Source organism: Rhinoraja longicauda, chromosome 2 (genome assembly GCF_053455715.1).
Source record: "Rhinoraja longicauda isolate Sanriku21f chromosome 2, sRhiLon1.1, whole genome shotgun sequence".
In the NCBI taxonomy this organism is placed as follows: domain Eukaryota; kingdom Metazoa; phylum Chordata; class Chondrichthyes; order Rajiformes; family Arhynchobatidae; genus Rhinoraja; species Rhinoraja longicauda.
In genome coordinates, this window is record NC_135954.1 from 19,095,029 (window position 1) to 19,117,745 (window position 22,717).

The 22,717-nt window shown below is 43.0% G+C and overlaps 1 protein-coding gene across 1 annotated transcript in view; it reads left to right on the top strand.

Moving 5' to 3' along the window:
* Positions 1–21,920, top strand: part of tppp (tubulin polymerization promoting protein) — a 43,251-nt gene extending 21,331 nt beyond the window's left edge. The window contains exons 2-4 of the mRNA XM_078427317.1: positions 5,003–5,313; positions 16,655–16,808; positions 18,545–21,920. Of these exons, the coding sequence (XP_078283443.1) occupies positions 5,015–5,313; positions 16,655–16,808; positions 18,545–18,745 (654 nt within the window). The 5' untranslated portion in view covers positions 5,003–5,014 and the 3' untranslated portion in view covers positions 18,746–21,920. The remainder of the gene's footprint in view (positions 1–5,002; positions 5,314–16,654; positions 16,809–18,544) is intronic.
* The last annotated feature ends 797 nt before the right edge of the window (positions 21,921–22,717 follow it).

Genomic DNA, 22,717 nt, shown 5'->3' on the forward strand with positions numbered 1-22,717 from the left:
ACCTGTCCTATCCATGTACCTGTCTGACTGTTTCTTAAACCCAGATAACAAGCTGGGTATGGCAGCTTATTCCATACCCCTCAGATTCCTATTAAATCTTTTCCCCTTCACCTTGAACTTATGTCCTCGGTCCTTGATTCCCTTACTCTGGGCAAGAGACTATGCATCTACCCGATCTATTCCTCTCATGATTTTATACACCTCTATTAGATCACCCCTCATCGTCCTGCGCTCCAAGGAATAGAGATGCAGCCTACTCAACCTCTCCCGATAGCTCACACCCTCGGGTCCTGGCAACATCCTCGTAAAATCTATGAATTATTGGGTAGTTGTGAGGACCACTGCAACTAGATCCTTGACTACCTGATCCACAGACCAGAAAAATAAAGATAGGCAACAAAGTATCCTACATCCCCTAAATAAAAGTATCTTCCCCTAAATAAAATGTGAGGCATTGGCAGATCAGAGAGGGGTTAAACAACAGTCAACGTGGTGCCGGACATTTTATTCCAATGCATAACATGAAAGTCCACTAAACAAGCCTTCACAGTATCGTCACGATTGCGGGAGCCCTGGTTGAATTTTACGAGTCGTCCTTAAATACAGGAGAGGTGCCGGAAGAAGAAGGGCTGCAGGGAAAATGTTGGGAACTATAGGCCGGTGAGCTCAACATCTGTAGTTGGGAAGTTACTGGAGAGTATTCTGAGGGATAGGATATACAGGCATTTGGATGGGCAAGGGCTGATTAGGGGCAGTCAGCATGGTTTTGGACGTGGGAGGTCGTGTCTCACAAATCTGATTGATTTTTTAAAAAGATGTGACCGAAAAGGTTGATGAGGGCAGAGCTGTAGATGTTGTGTACATGGACTTCAGTAAAGCGTTCGACAAGGTTCCGCATGGTAGGCTGCTCTGGAAGGTTAGATCGCATGGGATCCAAGGAGAGATAGCTGAATGGATAGCAAATTGGCTCCATGGAAGGAAGCAGAGGGTAATGGTGGAAGGTTGCTTCTCGGACTGGAGGCCTGTGACTAGTGGTGTGTCTCAGGGTTCGGTGCTGGGCCCGTTACTGTTTGTCATCTACATCAATGATTTGGATGAGAACATACAGGGCAAGATTAGCAAGTTTGCTGATGATACAAAAGTGGGTGGTTTTGCAGATAGTGAAGATGGTTGTGAAAGATTGCAGCAGGATCTGGATTGATTGGCCAGGTGGGCTGATGAATGGTTGATGGAATTTAATACAGAGAAGTGTGAGGTGTTGAATTTTGGGACGTTGAACAAGGCCAGGACCTACACACTAAATGGTAGGCCTCTGGGTAGTGTTGTAGAGCAAGGGGATCTAGGAGTACAGGTGCATGGTTCTTTGTAGGTCGAGTTGTAGGTAGATAAGGTGCTCATCAGTCAGAGTATTGAGTACAGAAGTTGTGAGGTTATGTTGCAGTTGTTTCAGACATTGGTGAGACCACATTTAGAATATTGTGTTCAGTTCTGGGCACCATGTTATAGGAAAAATATTGTCAAGCTTGAATGTATATCCCTCCTAACTTCATTCTCCTGTCTTCTCCCCATGACCGCTGACACCCGTACTAATAAAGAATCTATCTATCTCTGCTTTAATAATATCCATTGACTTGGCCACCACAGCCTTCTGTTGCAAAGAATTCCACAGATTTACCACCCTCTGACTAAAGAGATTCTTCCTCATCTTTTCCATAAAGGAACATCCTTTAATTCTGAGGCTATGACTTTGCTCCTAGACTCTCCCGCTAGTGGAAACATCCTCTCCACATCCACTCTGTCCAGGCCTTTCTCTATTCAGTAAGCTTCAATGAGAACCCCCCTCACCTTCTAAACTTCAGTGAGTACGGGCCCAGTGCCATCAAGTGCCCATCATATGTTAACCCACTCATTCCTGGGATCATTCTCGTGAACCTTCTCTGGACCCTCTCCAGAGCCAGCACATCCTTCTGCAGATATGGGACTCAAAATGGCTTACAGTACTCCAACAGCGACTTGACCAGTGCCTTATAGAGCCTCAGCATTACATCCCAGTGACCTTACTGCTCAGCCATCCAAAGCTCTAGACGAGTAATTTATAGAACTGTCCTTTGGAGAATGCAACGTTGCCTCCAGGATTAATTATTTCTCGGGGGGAAAAATGGGAAAAATATTGGAAGCAGGGGATGATGGAGGAAAGCAATCGAATGAAGTTTGAAATTAATTTTGAAAAGGGCTAACTACTGAGTTTGTACGTTCTCCCCGTGACCTGGGTGGGTTTCCTCCGAGATCTTCGGTTTCCTCCCACACTCCAAAGACGTACAGGTTTGTAGGTTAATTGGCTTGGTAAAAAAAAATCGTCGGCGCGGACCCGGTGGGCCGAATGGCCTGTTTCCGTCCGCTCTGTATCTCTAAACAAAACCTGTACATTGAATGATGACTTTAATCCTCTTGTGTAGATCCCATTAATGCATACTACTTTAAGAATATTAAGAGAGCTGTGTATTATCTTAAATAATTGTATACTAAGTAGTGAAGAATAATGGTGAAAAATGAGAACGCTAGTGAGATTTATAAAAACTGATGGCATGATTTTTTATAGATATTTAAAAAGATTAAGATGAAGTGTGCATTGGTACTATAGAGAGCGAGTGAGGAATCAATAATGGAAAATGCTAGAGGATGAATTCGGGTTAGCCGTCACTGCAAGATACAAATAATATTCCAGAAATAGATGAAAATTGGATGAAAGTGGAAAATCCCAGCCAGTAGGGACGTGTTACTGAGCAGTTCTCAGTTTAAAGTGTCAATTGAATGTCAGTTGTAAATTAACTGGTCGTTGCTGCAAGTGGAATTTGTTTTCACCATATTAAAACCATCAACTGTGTTGCAGACCATTGAGTCAAATACTGCATGATTACAATAATTTTGCTTTAACATCACACATTATGTGATGCTCTGCAGTGCATTAAAACTCCAGTGAACAGTATTTTTTGTATTCAAAACTGTTTTAAAACACAACTGGGAAATAATTCCCAGCCATCTTCAATGTTGCCCATTTATCTGCCGGCTAGCTTTCAACATTCTATCCAAACTACAAATCAAAACAGCTAACTTCTTAACTAGTCTGCACAATCAAGGGTTGTGACTTGCTCTGCACCTGTGACACTGGGACTGAGGAATACAGAATTAAAACCAGAAAATACCAGGGATACAAAGCAGACGATGCAGTGTTTCAGGAGAAAGAAGCGTTTAACATTTCAGGTTCAGCTTCATCACAAGGCCTGAATTTATCATCTGATTTGGAAGCCTGTTACTCCAGCATTCCTTTAGGAATTTTTATTTCAGATTATCAACATTTTGACTATTTGTTTTTCAGTTACAGGCTAAAAGATCTCAGATTGCCCCAGCTTGTGTTCAACCAGTTGCCTTGAAGTTGAATGACTTTTAAACTGTTTTTATAGCTGATCTGCTGAGGGGTGGTTATAGGGAATTCTGTAGTCTTCTTGGAAGGCATGGATATGCAGGAAGTTTCAAACTTGTTGTTATGCCCCTTGAGCTCTTCCTGTGGGTGAAGAGACTGACCACTTTCATTAGTCTAATATGATCTTCTTTTGTGATTAATGGATGCAGTTTTAACCCCTTCCTGGGAAAACGTACAACTTGTATTAACCATCAAATCTATGAATTTCTTGGGCAGTAGCTTCCTGGTAAACGGTGGAAGTTCTCTGGTAAACTGCGAACATTTGCACATACGAAGACGAGGAAGTTCAGAGCTGCACACAAAAATACCTAAGTTCCAAATTTGCCGAGGGATTCTGGCCAGTACATCTGTCTGTCCACTCACCGACTGGAGTTGTGAATGTCACCGACATTCAGAGGGATCCAAAAGCTTTGACCAGACAGTAAAAACTAGAGAAGCATAGGTTTGCTGTTTGTGAGAGGTTCCTCAGCAGTTGAGACTTCTTCTGATAAGCCATTATTTCACATGAGTGATACCTGGAGCCCAGAAGGGCCCCACCAGAAGAGTCTTGGACAATGGGCCAACTGGATGGTTTATATGGAATCCAGGCGGACAATGCAGATGGAACAATCCACTCAGTTCAATCTAACTTTTTAATACAGTTCCCTTTTGAGCATCTTCTTATTGCACAAGCTGTTATCAGGCAACTGGACCATCCTTCCACAACTAAAGAACAGTGTGAACTACTATCTACCTCATTGGTGACCCTCGGACTATCTTTGATTGGACATTATTGGCATTACCTTGTACTAAATGTTATTCCCGCTGTAAATGGCTCAATTGTAATCATGTATTGCCTTTCCACTGACTGGTTAACACACATCAAAAGCTTTTCACTGTAGCGCGGTAACAGTGACAATAAACTAAACTGAACTGAAGTCCGTTTATAGATAAGAAAATTACCTTCATTGCGTTTACCCGAAACCTAACCAAAGGTCCTCCAATGTTAATTTCTTTCACATAACTGAGATGCAAGTAGTTGGCTGCAAAGATGAAATTTCGGAATTATTAACGGACCCACATTTTCAAATGTGTTTCACAGCTTCAGGGACTCCCAGGTGTTTTCTGGACAATGAGAATTAAACTTAAAAGGATGTCTTGAGGCAAAGTGAGAAACAATAAGCAACTAGATGTATCAAACTAGTTCCCAAGAACAGCAATGAGATCAATGATCAGATGATCTGAGTTAGTAATGCTGGATGAGGGAGAAGTGCTGGCCAAGCATTCTTAACCAGAACACTAATGCTAATTAATACAATGCAAACTATATTCAAAGATTCTTGCTCTCTCTGTTTCATATAAAATGTATTACCATAAGAAAATGGGAGGAATAATTAGAAATAATTGTAATGCAGAAATGCAAAGTAGAAAAACGTCGGCATTTGTAATAAAGTATTAATGCTATGAATCTGGAAGATGCCTCCTTTATGGTTTTGAAATGCTCTCTGCTGAAGTATCTAAAACATTATCCTTTCTTCCCAGTGGTGGAGCAAAATGGCCGAATGCAAATCCAAATCAGTAAGAGGATCGGCGAAGCGTGACCGGGCAAAGGAGAAAGGAGCCAAATGCCACTTGTCTGATTCAAACGGCACCCCTGATGGGGATGCTGCTGCACCCCAAGAACTCAGTTCCCTGGAAGAGGCCTTCAGGAAATTCGCTATTCATGGAGACACAAGGGCCATGGGTAGAGATATGAATGGCAAAAATTGGTCAAAATTATGTAAAGACTGTAACATCATAGATGGAAGGAATGTGACCATCACGGATGTTGACATTGTGTTTTCCAAAGTCAAGTATGTCCTTCTCCAGCTGTTCAAACTCTAACGTGCAGTAACGTATTTTGTCAAATGAAGCATTTTTAAAGTTATGATTTTTGTTTTTGTGCAACATATTGCTTCCTGGATAGAACTTGGGTTCTGTTCAAGTTACAATCACTGATTCTTTTCAATATCATTTTTGATTTGCATAATGATCAACACGAGCATTTATTGCTGATTCTTTAACAGCCTTGAGGCAGAGGCTGTGCAGTCCACCTGGGAAAGCTTTTTTGCAGGGAGCTGCAAAATGTCGATCTGTTGAAGATGAAGTTGGGTTGGTGTGTGTCCTGGAGGGGAGCTTGCAGGTGCTGGTGATCCCAAACATCTGCTGCCATTACATTTTGAGAGGTGCTTTCAGAGTAGTCCTGATGAATAACCACAATGCATTTTGCAGGCGGCTTTGCAGCCACAGTGTGCCCCTACTGGTGAGAACATGTACATTGAATGTGATGGTTGGACAGTCAGTTGTGTAGGAGCTGCTTGGTCTGGGTGTTGTTGGAGAGGCACTGACTCGGGCAAGAAGAAATTCTTGAGTAAAACACAAAATGTTGGAGTAACTTAGGGCGGTCTAGCGGTAGAGCTACTGCCTTACAGCGCCAGAGACCCGGGTTCGATCCTGACTACGGGTGCTGTCTGTACGGAGTTTGTACATTCCTCCTGTCACCTGCATGGGTTTTCACCGAGATCGTCGGTTTTCACTCCCACGTTCCAAAGACATACACATTTGTAGGTTAATTGGCTTTGTATAAATGTAAAATTGACCCTAGGGTGGTGTTAGTGTGCAGAGATCACTGGTCAGTGCGGACTCGGTGGGCCGAAGGGCCTGTTGCCACACTGTATCTCTAAACTAAACTAAACTCAGGAGGTCAAGCAGCAATTGTGGATGGAGTGTTTGGGTGACGTTTTGGTAGATTGTACTTGGGGGGGGGGGGGCAAAGCTTGGCAGGTGATAGGCTATATGTGATTGAGGTTTGATTGGTAGATGGGTCAATAAAGGCCAGAGATGAAAAAGAGACAAAAGGCGTCCGATAAGTAAAGAGAGGTGAAATGTAAATACAGCGGGAGGGATATGGGGAACTCTGATCAGCTCTTCTTGCCACACAGTATTTATTTAGAAACATAGAAATAGGTGCAGGAGGAGGCCATTCGGCCGTTTGAGCCAGCACCGCCATTCATTGTGATCATGGCTGATCGCCCCAATCAATAACCCTTGCCTACCTCTCCCCATATCCCTTGATTCCACTAGTCCCTAGACCTTTAACTAACTCTCTCTTCAATCCATCCAGTGATTTGGCCTCCACTGCCCTCTGTGGCAGAGAATTCCACAAATTCACAACTCTCAGGGTGAAAAAGTTTCTTCTCACCTCAGTTTTAAATGGCCTCCCCTTTATTCTAAGACTGTGGCCCCTGGTTCTGGACTCGCCCAACATTGGGAACATTTTTCCTGGATCTAGCTTGTCCAGTCCTTTTATAATTTTATATGTTTCTATAAGATCCCCTCTCATCCTTCTAAACTCCAGTGAATACAAGCCTATTTGGGTTATCTAGTTGAATTTCTGCTCAGTGGTGGCAACCAATATGATGATTCTGAGACTTTTGACAATGGTGCTGTCATTAAATGTTAAGAGACATTCATTAGACCTTGCCTTGTGGAGATGGTCATGGCCCTGATATCTGCCCAAATATTGCTTGCAGCTTTTCAGTCTAAGCCTGAAGTCTCTCGGTCTTTATGCACATGTATGTCAGTTGTAAATTAAGCTGACCATTACGCAGTCATTGGCGCATATCTTCAGGGATGACACTATGATGGAGTTAAGGCCATTGATGAAGCAGGTGAAAATGGCAGTGTCCTGATGTCCTCTGGTCCTAGCCTCTCCCACTAGTGGAAACATCCTCTCCACATCCACTCTATCCAAGCCTTTCACTGTTCTGTACGTTTGAATGAGGCCCCCTCATTCTTCTAAACTCCAGCGAGTACAGGCCCAGTGCCGACAAACGCTCGTCATAGGTTAACCTACTCATTCCTGGACAGATGCCCAGTTTTGAGTTGCTTGATGTGTTCTGTGTCTCTCACACTTAGCGTGGTGATGGTGCCACACAACACAATGGGAGGTATCTCTCTGGGTGAGGTGGGACTTTGGCTCCACTAAGAAAGTGCGGAGCATTCCTACACAGCTGTTAGATTGGTGAAGAGGTACACAAGTGAGATTTCTTCTTCTTTCATTTGTTTCTCCCATTGTCATAAGTTCATCAATTCATAAGGCATAGGAACAAAATTAAGCCATTCGGTCTGCCATTCTATCATGGCTGATCTATTTTTTCCCCTTTCAACCCCATTCTTCAGCCTTCCCCCCGTAACGCTTGGCCCTTACTAATCAAGAATCTATCAATCTCTGCTTTAAAAATACCCAATGACTTGGCCTCCATCGTTGCCTGTGGTAATGAATTTCACAGATTCACTGCCTGCTGGCTAAATAAATTACTTTTCAGCTTCATGGCCAGTCTTCCTGCTGTTTCCTTTAGGTATTGTCCAGTAGCAACATTACTGAGCAACATTACTGCTGGTAGCTGGGAATGATCCTCCTTAGTGTCAATTCTGTACCCTTGGTACTTTCGAATACATCAGTTGATGGAGAGCAGTAGGGGTGATCAGGAGGTGGTTTCCTTGCCTGTGCTTGACCAGATGTCTCAACACTTGGTGGGGTAGGGGGGTCGATTTTGAGGACACCCTGAGCTCTTCCCTCCTACCTGTGCGTCACTAATGGTTGCTTCGTCCTCCTGGTGGAATATGATTGTCATGGAAAAGTTTTGGAACACCAGGTCAAAAATAGGATCCTGTGGGAATGACTGTCAGGCTAAGAGTTGTTTAGACTGAGTGATGGCTCTCCCAGTTTACACAAGTTAATAGACAATAGACAATAGGTGCAGGAGTAGGCCATTCGGCCCTTCGAGCCAGCACCGCCATTCAATGTGATCATGGCTGATCATTCTCAATCAGTACCCCGTTCCTGCCTTCTCCCCATACCCCCTGACTCTGCTATCCTTAAGAGCTCTATCTAGCTCTCTCTTGAATGCATTCAGAGAATTGGCCTCCACTGCCTTCTGAGGCAGAGAATTCCACAGATTCACAACTCTCTGACTGAAAAAGTATTTCCTCATCTCAGTTCTAAATGGCCTACCCCTTATTCTTAAACTGTAGCCCCTTGTTCTGGACTCCCCCAACATTGGGAACATGTTTCCTGCCTCTAACGTGTCCAACCCCTTAATAATCTTATACGTTTCGATAAGATCCCCTCTCATCCTTCTAAATTCTTCTAAGTTGCCAGATATTTGAGAAGTGCAGATGCAGGATAATGGCCTGGGTGTACCCGGTTGTACAGGACAGAAACAGCCCTTTAGCCCATCAAGCCTATCAAGAGAAATAAAGGAAAGAAGAAAGGGGAAATGGTTTGCAGTTGTGTGACAATTATCATTGATCAGATGAGGGGCAAAGAGGATTAAATCTTTCCCCTCTCACCATTGATAACAACATTTAAAAGACATTTGGACAGGTACATACACAGACAAGGTTTAACTTTAGAGGGATATGAGCCAAACGAGAGCAGGCAGGATTTGTGTCGATGGGCAGCTTGGTTGGCATGGGTAAGTTGGGCTCAAGGACCTGTTTCCTTGATGTATGACTCTATGACTGAGATGAATACAGGACAAAAATTATAGACACAAAAAATATACCCAGCGAGGTGCAAAAGACATCAGCAAAACGATTGCCATTCGTTGCTGTCTGAGGTAATGGAAACATGAAGGTGATTTAAAATTATTACTATTAAGTCTGGAAGATAAGCTACTATTCCTGGAGTTTCCATTCAGTTTCATTGGGATACCATGGAGGGTCAGAATGGAGCACATGAAATGGAATGGGCTAAATTGTGTCTCGGATAAGAAAGCAAAAACCTCCAGTGTCTCTGGCAAAATTAGAATTGGTAGAAAGAATTTTTGTTTTACTTGGTAAAATAGCCAAAGATGAGAAATATGGAGCTTTATATAGTGAAATGCCATAGAATTCTGGGTGGGAAACATGCAAATGAGACCTCATAAAACATAAGATTGTAAGGAAGTAGTAACGTTGAGAATAGTCTAGGCAATTGTGGACATTCAGCACATCAACGAATAAAACGCTGAGTCTGGTCCTCTCCCAAACCTGTAAAACCTCTCCTGCCAGTAGTGACTTGTCCTGGTTTCGATTCAGTCACTCTGTGCAAATAGAACAGTTCGTAAGGAGTATGTGTTTTGGCAGTACGTTTTTAAAGAGTTATGAATCTAGTTGGGAGCCATGGCCATAGTGTAACTCTGATTTATATGTATCTCTAATTTAAAGTTGTGCGTGAACCACTGAGATTGATCTTGAAAATGTCAACTGGAGTCAATCCAGAAATCATGAGTGCCGAATGATACTGGCACTGATGTGTATTGTCCTGTCAGTTGGCAATAGACAATAGGTGCAGGAGGAGGCCATTCAGCTGATCATTCTCAATCAGTACCCCGTTCCTGCCTTCTCCCCATACCCCCTGACTCCGTTATCCTTAAGAGCTCTATCCAGTTCTCTCTTGAATGCATTCAGAGAATTGGCCTCCACTGCCGTCTGAGGCAGAGAATTCCACAGATTCACAACTCTCTGACTGAAAATGTTTTTCCTCATCTCAGTTCTAAATGGCCTACCCCATATTCTTAAACTGTGGCCCCTTGTTCTGGACTCCCCCAATATTGGGAACATGTTTCCTGCCTCTAACGTGTCCAACCCCTTAATAATCTTATACGTTTCGATAAGATCCTCTCTCATCCTTCTAAATTCCAGTATATACAAGCCTAGTCGCTCCAGTCTTTCAACATATGACAGTCCCGTTCCCATTCTTGGAATTAACCTAGTAAATCTACGCTGCACGCCCTCAATAGCAAGAATATCCTTCCTCAAATTTGGAGACCAAAACTGCACACAGTACTCCAGGTGTGGTCTCACTAGGGCCCTATACAACTGCAGAAAGACCTCTTTGCTGCTACACTCAACTCCTCTTGTTACGAGTTGCTGCGGCAATTGGCTCTCAATTGGAGAGGATTCTTGCCAATACATGCACTATCTTCTTATATGTATTATTTTAAGATGGTAAGCAGTGGGGAAGAGACTGTAGCTATTCACTTTGCCTATAACCCTCATGACTTTACATGCAGCTCTGGAATTTTGCCGCTCTGACTCCATGCTCCTGGGAAATAAGTTCATAAGTGATAGGAGCAGAATTAGGCCATTCGGCCCATCAAGTCTACTCCGCCATTCAATCGTGGCTGATCCATCTTTCCCATTTAACCCCATTCTCCTGCCTTCTCCCCATAACCCCTAACACCTGTACTAACCAAGAATCTATCTATCTCAATCTTAAAAATATCCATTGACAGCCTCCACAGTTTCTGCGGCAATGAATTCCATAGATTCACACCCTCTGACTAAAGAAATTCGTCCTCATCTTCCTAAAGGGACATCCTTTAATTCTGAGCCTCTGACCTCAGGTCTCAGACTCTCCCACTAGTGGAAACATCCTTTCCACATCAATCAACTCTATCCAGGCCAGAACAAGACCCAGTTGGTTCAGCCTCTCTTTACAACTCCAACTCTTCAGACCCATTAATATGCTTGTACATCTTTTTTTCCCCCACCCTTTCCAGTTTAATGACATCCTTCCTATAACAAGGCAACCAGAACTGTACACAGCACTCCAAGTGTGGCCTTGCCAATATCTTGCACAGCTGTAACATGATCTCCCAATCCCTGTACTGAAATACATTGACCGATGAAAGCAAGCATGCCATACACTTTCTTCACCACCCTGTCTACCCGTGTCACCATTTTCATGGTACCTGCACCCTTGGTCTCTCTATTCTACAATGGATTTACTGTTCAAGTCCTTTCCTTGTTTGTTGTAACAAAATGCAACACCACATTTACCTGAATTAACTCCATCTGCCATTCCTCGGGCCATTGGCCGAGATCCCATTGTAATCATGGATAACCTTCTCGACTGTCCACCAGATCACCAATTTTAGCGTCACATGCAAATTTACTAACCATGCCACCTAATTTCACATGCAAATCATTAATATAAATAACGAACAACATTAGACCCAGCACCAATTCCTGTGGTGCTCTGCTTGCTCCAGGTTTCTAGTCTGCAAAACAACTCTCTACCACTACCCTCTGTCACCTACATTCAAACAAATGTTCAGACCCAATTCCTAGCTCACCAAACTATCACCTAGTACCTTGTTAAAGGCCTTGATAAAATCCATGCACATCACTCTGTCCTCGGTCTTAGAGTCATAGCGTGATACAGCGAGGAAACAGGCCCATCGGCCCAACTTGCTCACACCGAAAAAAGTTCCATCTACACAAGTCCCACCTGCCTGCGTTTGGCCCATATCCCTCTAAACCTGTCCTATCCATGTACATGTCTAAATGTTCCTTGAATGTTGCGAAAGTAGACAATAGACAATAGACAATAGGTGTAGGAGGAGGCCATTCGGCCCTTCGAGCCAGCACCGCCATTCAATGTGATCATGGCTGATCATTCTCAATCAGTACCCCGTTCCTGCATTCTCCCCATACCCCCTGACTCCGCTATCCCTAAGAGCTCTATTTAGCTCTCTCTTGAATGCATTCAGAGAATTGGCCTCCACTGCCTTCTGAGGCAGAGAATTCCACAGATTCACAACTCTCTGACTGAAAATGTTTTTCCTCATCTCAGTTCTAAATGGCCTACCCCTTATTCTTAAACTGTGGCCCCTTGTTCTGGACTCCCCCAACATTGGGAACATGTTTCCTGCCTCTAACGTGTCCAACCCCTTAATAATCTTTGACGTTTTGATAAGATCTCCTCTCATCCTTCTAATTTCCAGTCAGTACCTGCCTCAACTACCTCCTCCGGCAGCTCGTTCCATACACCCACCACCCTTTGCGTAAAAAAAAAAAGTGAACCCCTCGGGTTCCTATCTCTTTCTCCCCTCACCTTCCCTGCTGTATCTCTAAACTAAAGAAAGTCATCTCACTGACGCTAAAGAAATGTTACTGAGCTGGGCAGTGCTAACCGACCGAGGGCACTGAAAATGATGAGTAGTCAAAACTAAAAGGTAATGTCAGAGCAGGAACTAGTGTAGGTGTGTTGCAGAGGTGTAGTGAGTCAATGACATTTGACGCTAATCAGGTAGTGGAGTTTAGGATTAGCAAAAAATATAACTCAAAGCTTTGCTCACAGAGCACGGTTTAGCAGCACTCAAACTAATGCACGACCAACGATTGTAGAACTTTTACATTTTTCTAACCATGGAACATATATTTATCCTGACTCTTTATTTAAAGAGGATATTACAGCTTGAGGCTCTGCAGTGCTCCCACCTCAAATATTTATCTGTGAAGCCAGCTTTGTGAATTTATGCTTGGAAGTGATGTATTGCTTGAATCTATCCACTCTCTTCTGAAACTCGGATTTTAAACCATGGGTTTCCAAACCTTCCCCTGAAGTGAAAGTAATCATTGGTCCAAAATTTCTTCTGCCCACCGCCCACCAGCTTCTATTTTCGAGTTTACAGCGAGAAAGCAGGGTCCACGCCGACCATCATTCACCTGTTTGCTAGTTCTATGTTATCCCACTTTCTCATCGAAATGTATAAGATTATTAAGGGGCTGGACACATTAGAGGCAGGAAACATGTTCCCAATGTTGGGGGAGTCCAGAACAAGGGGCCACAGTTTAAGAATAAGGATTAGAACTGAGATGAGGAAAAACTTTTTCAGTCAGAGAGTTGTGAATCTGTGGAATTCTCTGCCTCAGAAGGCAGTGGAGGACAATAGGTGCAGTGGAGGCATTCAAGAGAGAGCTGGATAGAGCTCTTAAGGATAGCGGAGTCAGGGGGTATGGGGAGAAGGCAGGAACGGGGTACTGATTGAGAATGATCAGCCATGATCACATTGAATGGTGGTGCTGGCTCGAAGGGCCGAATGGCCTCCTCCTGCACCTATTGTCTATTGTCTATTGTCATCCACTCCCGACAGACGAGGGGCGATTTGCAGAGGCCAATTAACCTACAAACCCGCAGGTCTTTGGGACATGGGATGAAACCGGAGCAACCCACGTGGTCCGAGGGAGAACTTGCAAACCCCGCACAGACAGCACTCGAAGTTAAGATCGAACCTGGGTCTCTGGTGCTGTGAGCAACAGCTCAACCAGCTGCACCACTGTGTCGCCATCGCTGTCCCAGTCGTTTGGGAAGAGATGAGGGGCAGTTAATGAACAGCTTTTGGCTGAGATACCAGGCCAGAACCCAGTTTACCCTGGCAAGTGTCCATAAAAGATCTCTCAGCAAGACTTTGAAATAGAGTAGGTGAGTTCTGGCTTGTGTCAGGACCAATATTTATCCCTTTCCCATCAACGACTAAAAGCAGATTATTTTATTGCTGTTTGTGAGAGCTTGCACTGTGCAAATTAATAATGATCATATTTCAAAAGTACTTCATTGGCAGTAGAATGATTTAGGATAGTCTGAGATTGTCACAAGTGATATGAGCAGAATTAGGCCATTCGGCCCATCAAGTCTACTCTGCCATTCAATCATGGCTGATCTATCTCTCCCCCATAACCCCATTCTCCTGCCTTCTCCCTATAAGCCCTAACACCTGTACTAATCAAAAATCTATCTAACTCTGCCTTAAAATGTTCCATTGACGGCCTCCACAGCCTTCGTGGCAAAACATTCCACAGATTCACCACCCTCTGACTAAATAAAGTCCTCCTCATCTCCTTCCTAAATGAATGTCCTTTAATTCAGAGGCTATGACCTCTAGTCCTAGACTCTCCCGCCAGTGGAAACGTCCTCTCCACATCCACTCTATCCAACCCTTTCAGTATTCGGTGAGTTTCAATGAGGTCCCCCCTTTAAATAATGTCACGGAAATTGCGCCACAGTAAATTGGACAAGAAAGGAACTTCAAGGTTTAACATGGAACATAGAACAGGTTAGCACAGGAACAGCCCTTTGGGCCACAGTGGCCGTGCTGAACATGATGCCAAGTTCAACAAATCACCTCTGCCTGCATGTGATCTTTATCCCTCCATTTCCTGCATATCCATGTGCCTATCCAAAAGGTTTTTAAACACAACTATCATATCTTCTTCTGCCACTTTCCAGCCACCCAGCTGTGTAAAAGAAACTTGGAGAAGGTGAATAGGTAAGGATTCGGGTCGGAACCTGCCTGAAGAAGGTCTCAACCCAAAACATCACCTATCCATGTTCTCCAGCGATGCTGCCTGACCCTCTGAGTTGCTCCAGCATTTTTGTGTTTTCCTTGGTAAACAAGCATCAGCATTTCCTCGTTTCTAAAAAAAAAACTTGCCCCACGCATCCCCTTTAAACATTCCCCCTCTGACCTTAAAGCTGTGGCCTCTAGTCTGACATTTCCACCTTGGGGAAAAAGGTTTGACTGTCTACCCTATCGATACCTCACATAATTTTATATAGCACTGTCAGGTCTTCCCTCAGCCTCCAACCCTCCAGAGAAAACAATCCAACCCTTTGTTTAGCTGATACCCTCTAATCCCGGCACTATTCTAGTAAACCTCTTCTGCACCCTCTCCAAAGCCTCCACATTCTTTCCTGCTGGAGAATGTAAAAGCTCCAACATGTGTTGTTATGTACCAGGTTTGTTGTGTTATTTTTGAAGGAAAGTCCTGAGCTTACTCCAGGTTCAAACCTTGGGGTCAATATTGGTCAAGTTGAAAGTATTTGATTAGATTGTGGAAGGGAGACGCTCGATGCTTTTCACTCGAGTTTGAAAAGGAAGGGTTTTCCACCTAACATAGAAATAAACTGGCCTAGACACAAGGTGCTGGAGTAACTGTACGGGTCAGACAGCATCTCTGGAGCAAAAGCATGGGTGACCTTTTGGGTCGGGATCCTTCTGACTGAAAGTAGAGGGAGGGCAACTGGAGATAAGAAAAGGTCAGAACAAAACAGAACCGGCATGACTAAGGAAGAATGGAGCCCAATGTTGGCCACCATCAAAGGGCCATTATGGGCTGTACCCTTCCTTGGTGCCAACAATGGGCCATTATGGGCTTCACCCTTCCTTTGTCATCTGCTGCTGGTCCGGCTTTGTTCTGGCTTTTTCTTACCTCTAGTTCCCTCCCTGCTACTTTCAGTCTGAAGAAGGGTTCAGACCCGAAAAGCCACCCTTCATTTTTCCTCCAGAGATGCTGCCTGATCCGCTGAGTTACTCCAGCACTTTGTGTCTAACTTCGGTACACACCAGCATCTGCAGTTCCTTTCTACGCAAATAAACTGGGCGCATTGGCTCTCAGTAAAGATATCACGGGTTCTTGCAGCTTATGTGTGATAAAAACATAGAAACATAGAAAATAGGTGCAGGAGGAGGCCATTCGGCCCTTCGAGCCAGCACTGCCATTCATTGTGATCATGGCTGGTCGTCCACAATCAATACCCCGTGCCTGCCTTCTCCCCATATCCCTTGATTCTACAAGCCCCTAGAGCTATATCTAACTCTCGCTTAAATCCATCCAGTGATTTGGCTTCCACTGCCCTCTGAGGCAGAGAATTCCACAAATTCACAACTCTCTGGGTGAAAAAGTTTTTTCTCACCTCAGTTTTAAATGGCCTCCCCTTTATTTTAAGACTGTGGCCCCTGGTTCTGGACTCGCCCAACATTGGGAACATTTTTCCTGCATCTAGCTTGTCCAGTCCTTTTATAATTTTATATGTTTCTATAAGATTCCCTCTCATCCTTCTAAACTCCAGTGAATACAAGCCTAGTCTTTTCAATCTTTCCTCCTATGTCAGTCCCGCCATCCCAGGGATCAATCTCGTGAACCTCTGCTGCACTGCCTCAATTACAAGATTGCCTGCTGAACTCCCCTGCCACTTGCTGCTTGGAACCTGTTCCACACTGTGAATTCCTCCTCCCAGCTGACATTACTAAAGCATTCATCTGGTCGTTATCTGTTTGCTCTTTATGTGACCTTGCTGTGTGTGGATTGGCTGCTGCCTGTCCCAAAGTAGCAACGGAGGCGAGAATTTACAATTGATAATTAGACATAAAGACCTTTGGGATGTCCCTGCAGTTCAATTCTGTTCTCGGTACGCGGGAATGTTAAAGACCAGGGTATGAAAATCTGTGTAAAGCAAGTGAGGGTTTTACGAAGACAGGAACTGCTTTTTATTTTAATTGCCCAGAATCTCTTTCTTATGTCTGGTGCTCTGTATTTCAGGCCAAAGTCTTTTAGGACGATCAACTTTGATCAATTTAAAGATGCCCTTCAAGAACTCGCACAGAAGAGATTTAAGGGGAAGAACGAGGAAGAAGCAATCCAAGATCTTCACAAGTTGATAGAAGGAAACTGGCCGCTAATAGCAGGGGTTACGGTACGTCAGGATCTTGCTTAATCTTTCTCAACAACTGACATTTAAAAGTGATACTGTAACCCAACTGTTGTATAAAGGATTGGCTGCACTTTTTTTCTGTGATTTCTTTTTGGGGGAAGGACGTCGCTGGCAAGGCTGGTTTTCGTTACTGGATCTGACTTGTCTCGTAAAGGTGCTAGTGGGCTTCTGTGAGTAACTTGGTAGTTCACTTCAAAAGAAAATAAGAGTCAACCACATGGAATCAAATGTAAAGGGCCTGTCCCACTTAGGCGATCTTTTTGGCGACTGCCGGCGACTGTCAAAGTCGTAGCAGATCGCCAAACTTTTCTTTTACCCGACGACAATGACCACGACAATGCCGAGTCATGTCGAGATTACAGCGTCTTCGGGAAACATCGCGAAATTCCCACGTTGTCAATGCTTCTCCTGCGTCCTGGTTTTCGCTGAAATCACTGACAAGTACTTGAGAGTTTTGAACTATAACACCTTGTATGGGTTACTTAAAAACCAAGCTTCACGGTAACAAGGAATAAACTGGATTTACTTCCAGTTTACTAATAGCTGTATTAAAAAAAAAAATTAAAAAGTGGTTCAGTGGAGTTTTGTGAAACGTGTGTGGGCATTCCTTCAAAATGTAAGGGAGATGTATATCTGGTTTCTGGGTTGCATATCTGGGTTTGGAGCTCACTTTAAATGTAATGGCAGAGGCCAAGAAACATCGTGAAAATTCCCACGCTTACCTGACCGTCAAACTGTCGTCTCCAATCTACCTGTCAAATGTCCTGATGGTAAATAAATTGGTTAAACACAAGCATTTTATGGTATTTTGAAATGACTTTGCTTATTTTAATATTATGTGCTTCTAAATGTATCTTAAGAGAACCTATCAAACCTGGGGACAGCATGCGACAGCGCCCGCAATAAGCAACGATGCCTGGCGACAAGCCAGCTGTCGCCGAGAGATTTCAAACCGTTCTTACGCATAGATTCATAGGATAAGGGTTCTTGGACATGTACACCGAGGTGCCTCTGATCCTCAGTATTTCCAAGAGTCCCACCATTCAATGTTTATATCCTGACAATCGATGAGGAGTTTGATGTTGTGTGGATAACAGTTCACACTTACGTAAAGTCAGAATGATATACATGGGAAATCACGGGGGAATTAGCTGTTTTCAAACATCAAGCTAGAAGACAACAGAAGTGCATTTGATAGAACTTTTCATAACCTCAAGCTTTAAAACCGTTGAAATTTAACAGTGCGATCAAGATAAACGGACAGATAATTTGTACTTTTTTTCCAAAAATATGCATTAGTTTCTCCAGGAAGAATGTGACTGTTCTTCAAAATAGTGCCAAAGTTTTTTTCATCCTTCTCAGAAAGAAAGGAACTTCTTTGTTTTAAGGGGGCATAAGAGACTGCAAATGGTGTAATATGGATTTTTGTTTAAACTGTTGGAGGCACTCAGCGGGATGAGTAGCATTTGTGGAGGCTGTTGATGCTTTGGGCCGAGACCCCGCATTTTGTTTTTTGCTTCTTTGTTTTAAGTCTCATCTGAAAGATGTCAACTTGGACAACGCAGCATTTCCTCAGCTCTGCTTGCAGGAGATGGCCTAGATTTTCTGTTCTTTCTGAAATGGGACCTGAGCGCACGATCTTTTGACTCGGCAATGAAAGAATGTTTCTAAATGTCCTCCTACCTCCTGTAATGTTGCTTTTGTTGGTCTTCTTGCAGAAATCTGTACTATCCCCCGCACTGTCTCGACTTACCGACACCTCAAAATTCACCGGTACTCACAAGGAAAGGTTCGATCAGAGCGGGAGAGGCCTAGGAAAAGCGGGCCGAGAATACCTGGTTCATGATACCGGCTACGTGGTCGGATACAAACACGCAGGAACGTACGACCAAAAAGTAAAAGGAGCAAAACCGAATTAATTTCTTTTAAACAGAGGCAACGTTTCCACCGCAAATGTTCCTACTCCCACGATGCCCTTGCCTGAAAGAATCAGAAGTAGGAACCAAATCATTGTTCATTTCAACTGATCTCCTGTTGGCACGGAAAATCGTCTCATTTGTTTTGGGCAGTTCATAAAAATGGAGCAAGTCATCCACACCTGCAGCTGTAAAGGTAGAAAGCACCTCCTCTCACCACCTGCCTTGGATGGTTCTGAGAATCTATAATCCTTTTACAATGACTCGCAGGGAACAAATACATGTACAGCTGTGAAAGGTGTGAATATCCTGATTAAAATGTCCAATCTTCTAATGGACACCTCCAGATAAATGTCACGAGGAATTAAACCATTTCATTTTGATGCAGTTCACCTATAGCAACAGTGGGAATTCAACGCTTTTCCATGTTGACAACTGGAACTGCTGCTGTTGCTTGAAATAGATGTTGGTGGACAGTGCAAAACTGCTTTGTGTTACTAAATGCCCATTGAAAAGTGCTTAAATGAAACAATGGAAGGGAATGAACAAGTGACTGAAAGGGAAAAAAAACTTTTTTTTTCGCAGGTAAATGTGCAAGCTTCAAAGAACATTTCTTAGCCAAGGGGATTAATCTGCCCAATTCATTTCAGTGATGTACGATGCTCTCCAAATATGTCTTCCTTCTGTTCTATTAAGAGTCCTTTCGCTTTGAGATGTTGGATGCATGGTTTTGACCCGAACCATCGACCATTCCTTTCCATCCACAGAAGCTGCTCGACTCGTTGAGTACAAATGGCGATACAAGGAACTGCAGATGCTGGTTTACAAAACAAAAAGGACTCAAAGTGCTGGAGTTACTCCAACATTTTGTCTTTCTTTCCTCCAACAGTTTGTTTGTTGCAATTAAATGGACTAGTCTGTTGTGATCAGAAAAGCAAACTTTGAAAGGATGGAAACATGGAAGAATAATACAAATGTTGGTCTTCATTTTATCTGAGGTTTGGCCTCTTTGGCTTACTGTATAAGATTAATGTCAAAGATGGAGTTTGAGAATGGAAAGGGAGGTGTCCTCACAGTCACTGAATGGCTTTTTCTAAAGGGAAAATACATAAATGTTAAAAAGTCATCTGTAATCATCACAAATCAATACATGGTTCTCCGATAGATAACAATTGTGTCCCTTAATGATGTGTTAGATTGAAAGGAGGTGGAATTCTTTCGTTGAGTTGCCACAAAAGAAACATACCCCTGTAAAATCTTCAGTAAAATTTATTTTGACAAGAATTTCTGCTGTTTGCAGCAAGCAGGATTGGAACCAGTGCAGTGGGAAATGCATGACCCCAGAGGAAAGAAATCAAATGTAGTTGGTAGCAAGATGAGAAATATTGGCAATGTGAAGATAAAATCCTTCCAGAGTTGAGTGAAAATAATGAGGAGGGTACAGATGATTCATTCACACCCTTAATACCAAAGATAATGGAGCAGAGCAAGATAGACCACTCGACCCTAAAAAACGTAGTATGTCCCGCCATTTTAGTAGGCAGAAACATGCAGAAACATTTAAAAAGTAAAATAACAAAAATCTGTGAATTGATAGATGAGATATATTCTGCATTTTTATAGTATCATCACACATACTGTTCCCCCAAAACACTGATTACACTGCGAGAGGCATAGCGAACGGTGGGTTTTGCCTACCAAAATGGCGGACGTTACGCTCCTTTGCGTACTACACTTCAGTATAGGCGATTTCGATGGAGTGGTTCATCTTGCTCCTCTAGTTTCTTTGCTTAATTCAGACACTCTGCATATCATAATACCTTTCTGCTTTTGAATGGGATAAGAGATTTGCAGTAGTTTTAAGAATTCTCGATTGTGCATTGAAATGTTTGAGATGAAAAGTTGGAAACTGATGCTACTGATCTTTGAACATGTGAAAATAGATGATCATGTATCCAAACCAACCACTGCCTTTTTTTTTTGTGCAACAGACTTTGCAAGTTAAATATAAGTATAGTTTGCCTTTGCCCTTGGCTTATTTAGTTCTTTAGATGATATCAATAATCTAAAATAATTCTACTGAAATCCATTGAACAGAGATTCTCTTAGGAGTGGAGTTATTGTGTATATATTGGCAGTGTGGCTCACTGACCTTGAAAAGAGGAATTACAAATGGTCGTCTTATGTTCCTGGCCCCTGCTACTACATTTCATTCCACTGTTTTGCTTAAACGTAAACCTGCATTCAATTCTCAAGCTGAGAACTGCTATATTTAACCTTGGCGTTTCTCAGTGAATTGCAGCCATTGCACGCTACTGAAGATTGATTCTGCACTTTATAGAATAGTCCTGCTGTTGTCGGATAAATGAATGAAACCTTTGGCTGTGCCCCCCCAATGAATACTTTGTTTCTGGTATCTCCCCAGTGCACAGGTTGACGCCAGTTAGTAAACAAGGTGTCAAGAACAGTGTGCATAGATTAATGGGTATTAAGATTTTAAGTAAGGCGATGTGTTGTGGAAACAAAGCAGCAATTAATCAAAGTTGGATTAAAATTGAACTGCAAATCAATGCTGTGCCTTGTGAACTGCTCATGAGACAAAATAAACAAATTGCATTCTTTAGCAGCTGGAAGGAATGTCGTCATCACCCAAAGATCACAGGAGCCAAATGCACATTCCATTACCAGCATTATGGGGACAACTCTTGACGTAACCACCCTTTCATTTTAATATGCTAAAGAATGTGATGCTTCATTTTACAAGAACCAGATGTTTATTTTTTTCTCAAATGAAGAGCAATGTGTTTTTGCTAAAATCTATTAGATGTTTTCTTACAACTCTTCTCACTCATTCTTGTACCACCTATCTGGGTTCTTGTTTCTGGTCCCATTTTCACCACCATCCTATTTGACCTAGAATTGCCTCTTCACGAAAGATCATTTGGCAGATCTCATAAATGCTATTTTAATTCTCTGTCCATTGTCTGATAACAGTCAAATGTCTGATGATGCAAGAGCATGCCAGCACTGACTTGTAGATGCAATAGTCTTAATAACTGGTTGAAATTGTTCCACTGTGACGGGTCCTCAATAGACAATAGGTGCAGGAGTAGGCCATTCAGCCCTTCGAGCCAGCACTGCCATTCAATGCGATCATGGCTGATCACTCTCAATCAGTACCCCGTTCCTGCCTTCTCCCCATACCCCCTCACTCCGCTATCCTTAAGAGCTCTATCCAGCTCTCTCTTGAAAGCATCCAACGAACTGGCCTCCACTGCCTTCTGAGGCAGAGAATTCCACACCTTCACCACTCTCTGACTGAAAAAGTTCTTCCTCATCTCCGTTCTAAATGGCCTACCCCTTATTCTTAAACTGTGGCCCCTTGTTCTGGACTCCCCCAACATTGGGAACATGTTTCCTGCCTCTAATGTGTCCAATCCCCTAATTATCTTATATGTTTCAATAAGATCCCCTCTCATCCTTCTATATTCCAGTGTATACAAGCCTAATTGCTCCAGCCTTTCAACATTATTGGACAATGGGTTAAATATCACTGCAATTATTTAATTGTACTCTGAAAACTCCGCACGCAAAGGGGAAAAGGCAGGAAATGCAGCAGAAATAAATAGTTCCAGATAGATTATGGCAAACTGTAAAAACCTTTAATTGTTCAGCAGTGGTACTTCATGCTTGAAAATAAATACCTCAACTGATAGATAGACAATAGGTGCAGGAGGAGGCCATTTGGCCCTTTGAGCCAGCACCACCATTCAATGTGATCATGGCTGATCATTCTCAATCAGTACCCTGTTCCTGCCTTCCCCCCATACCCCCTGACTCCGCTATCCTTAAGACCTCAAGTCATACATCGCCGATGTACATACTTGCTGTGCATCATAACTGTGTCAAAATATCCAAACTGTGATAAACTACAACTCTTCATTGGTCCGGTGAAATGGACTTATTATCAATTGG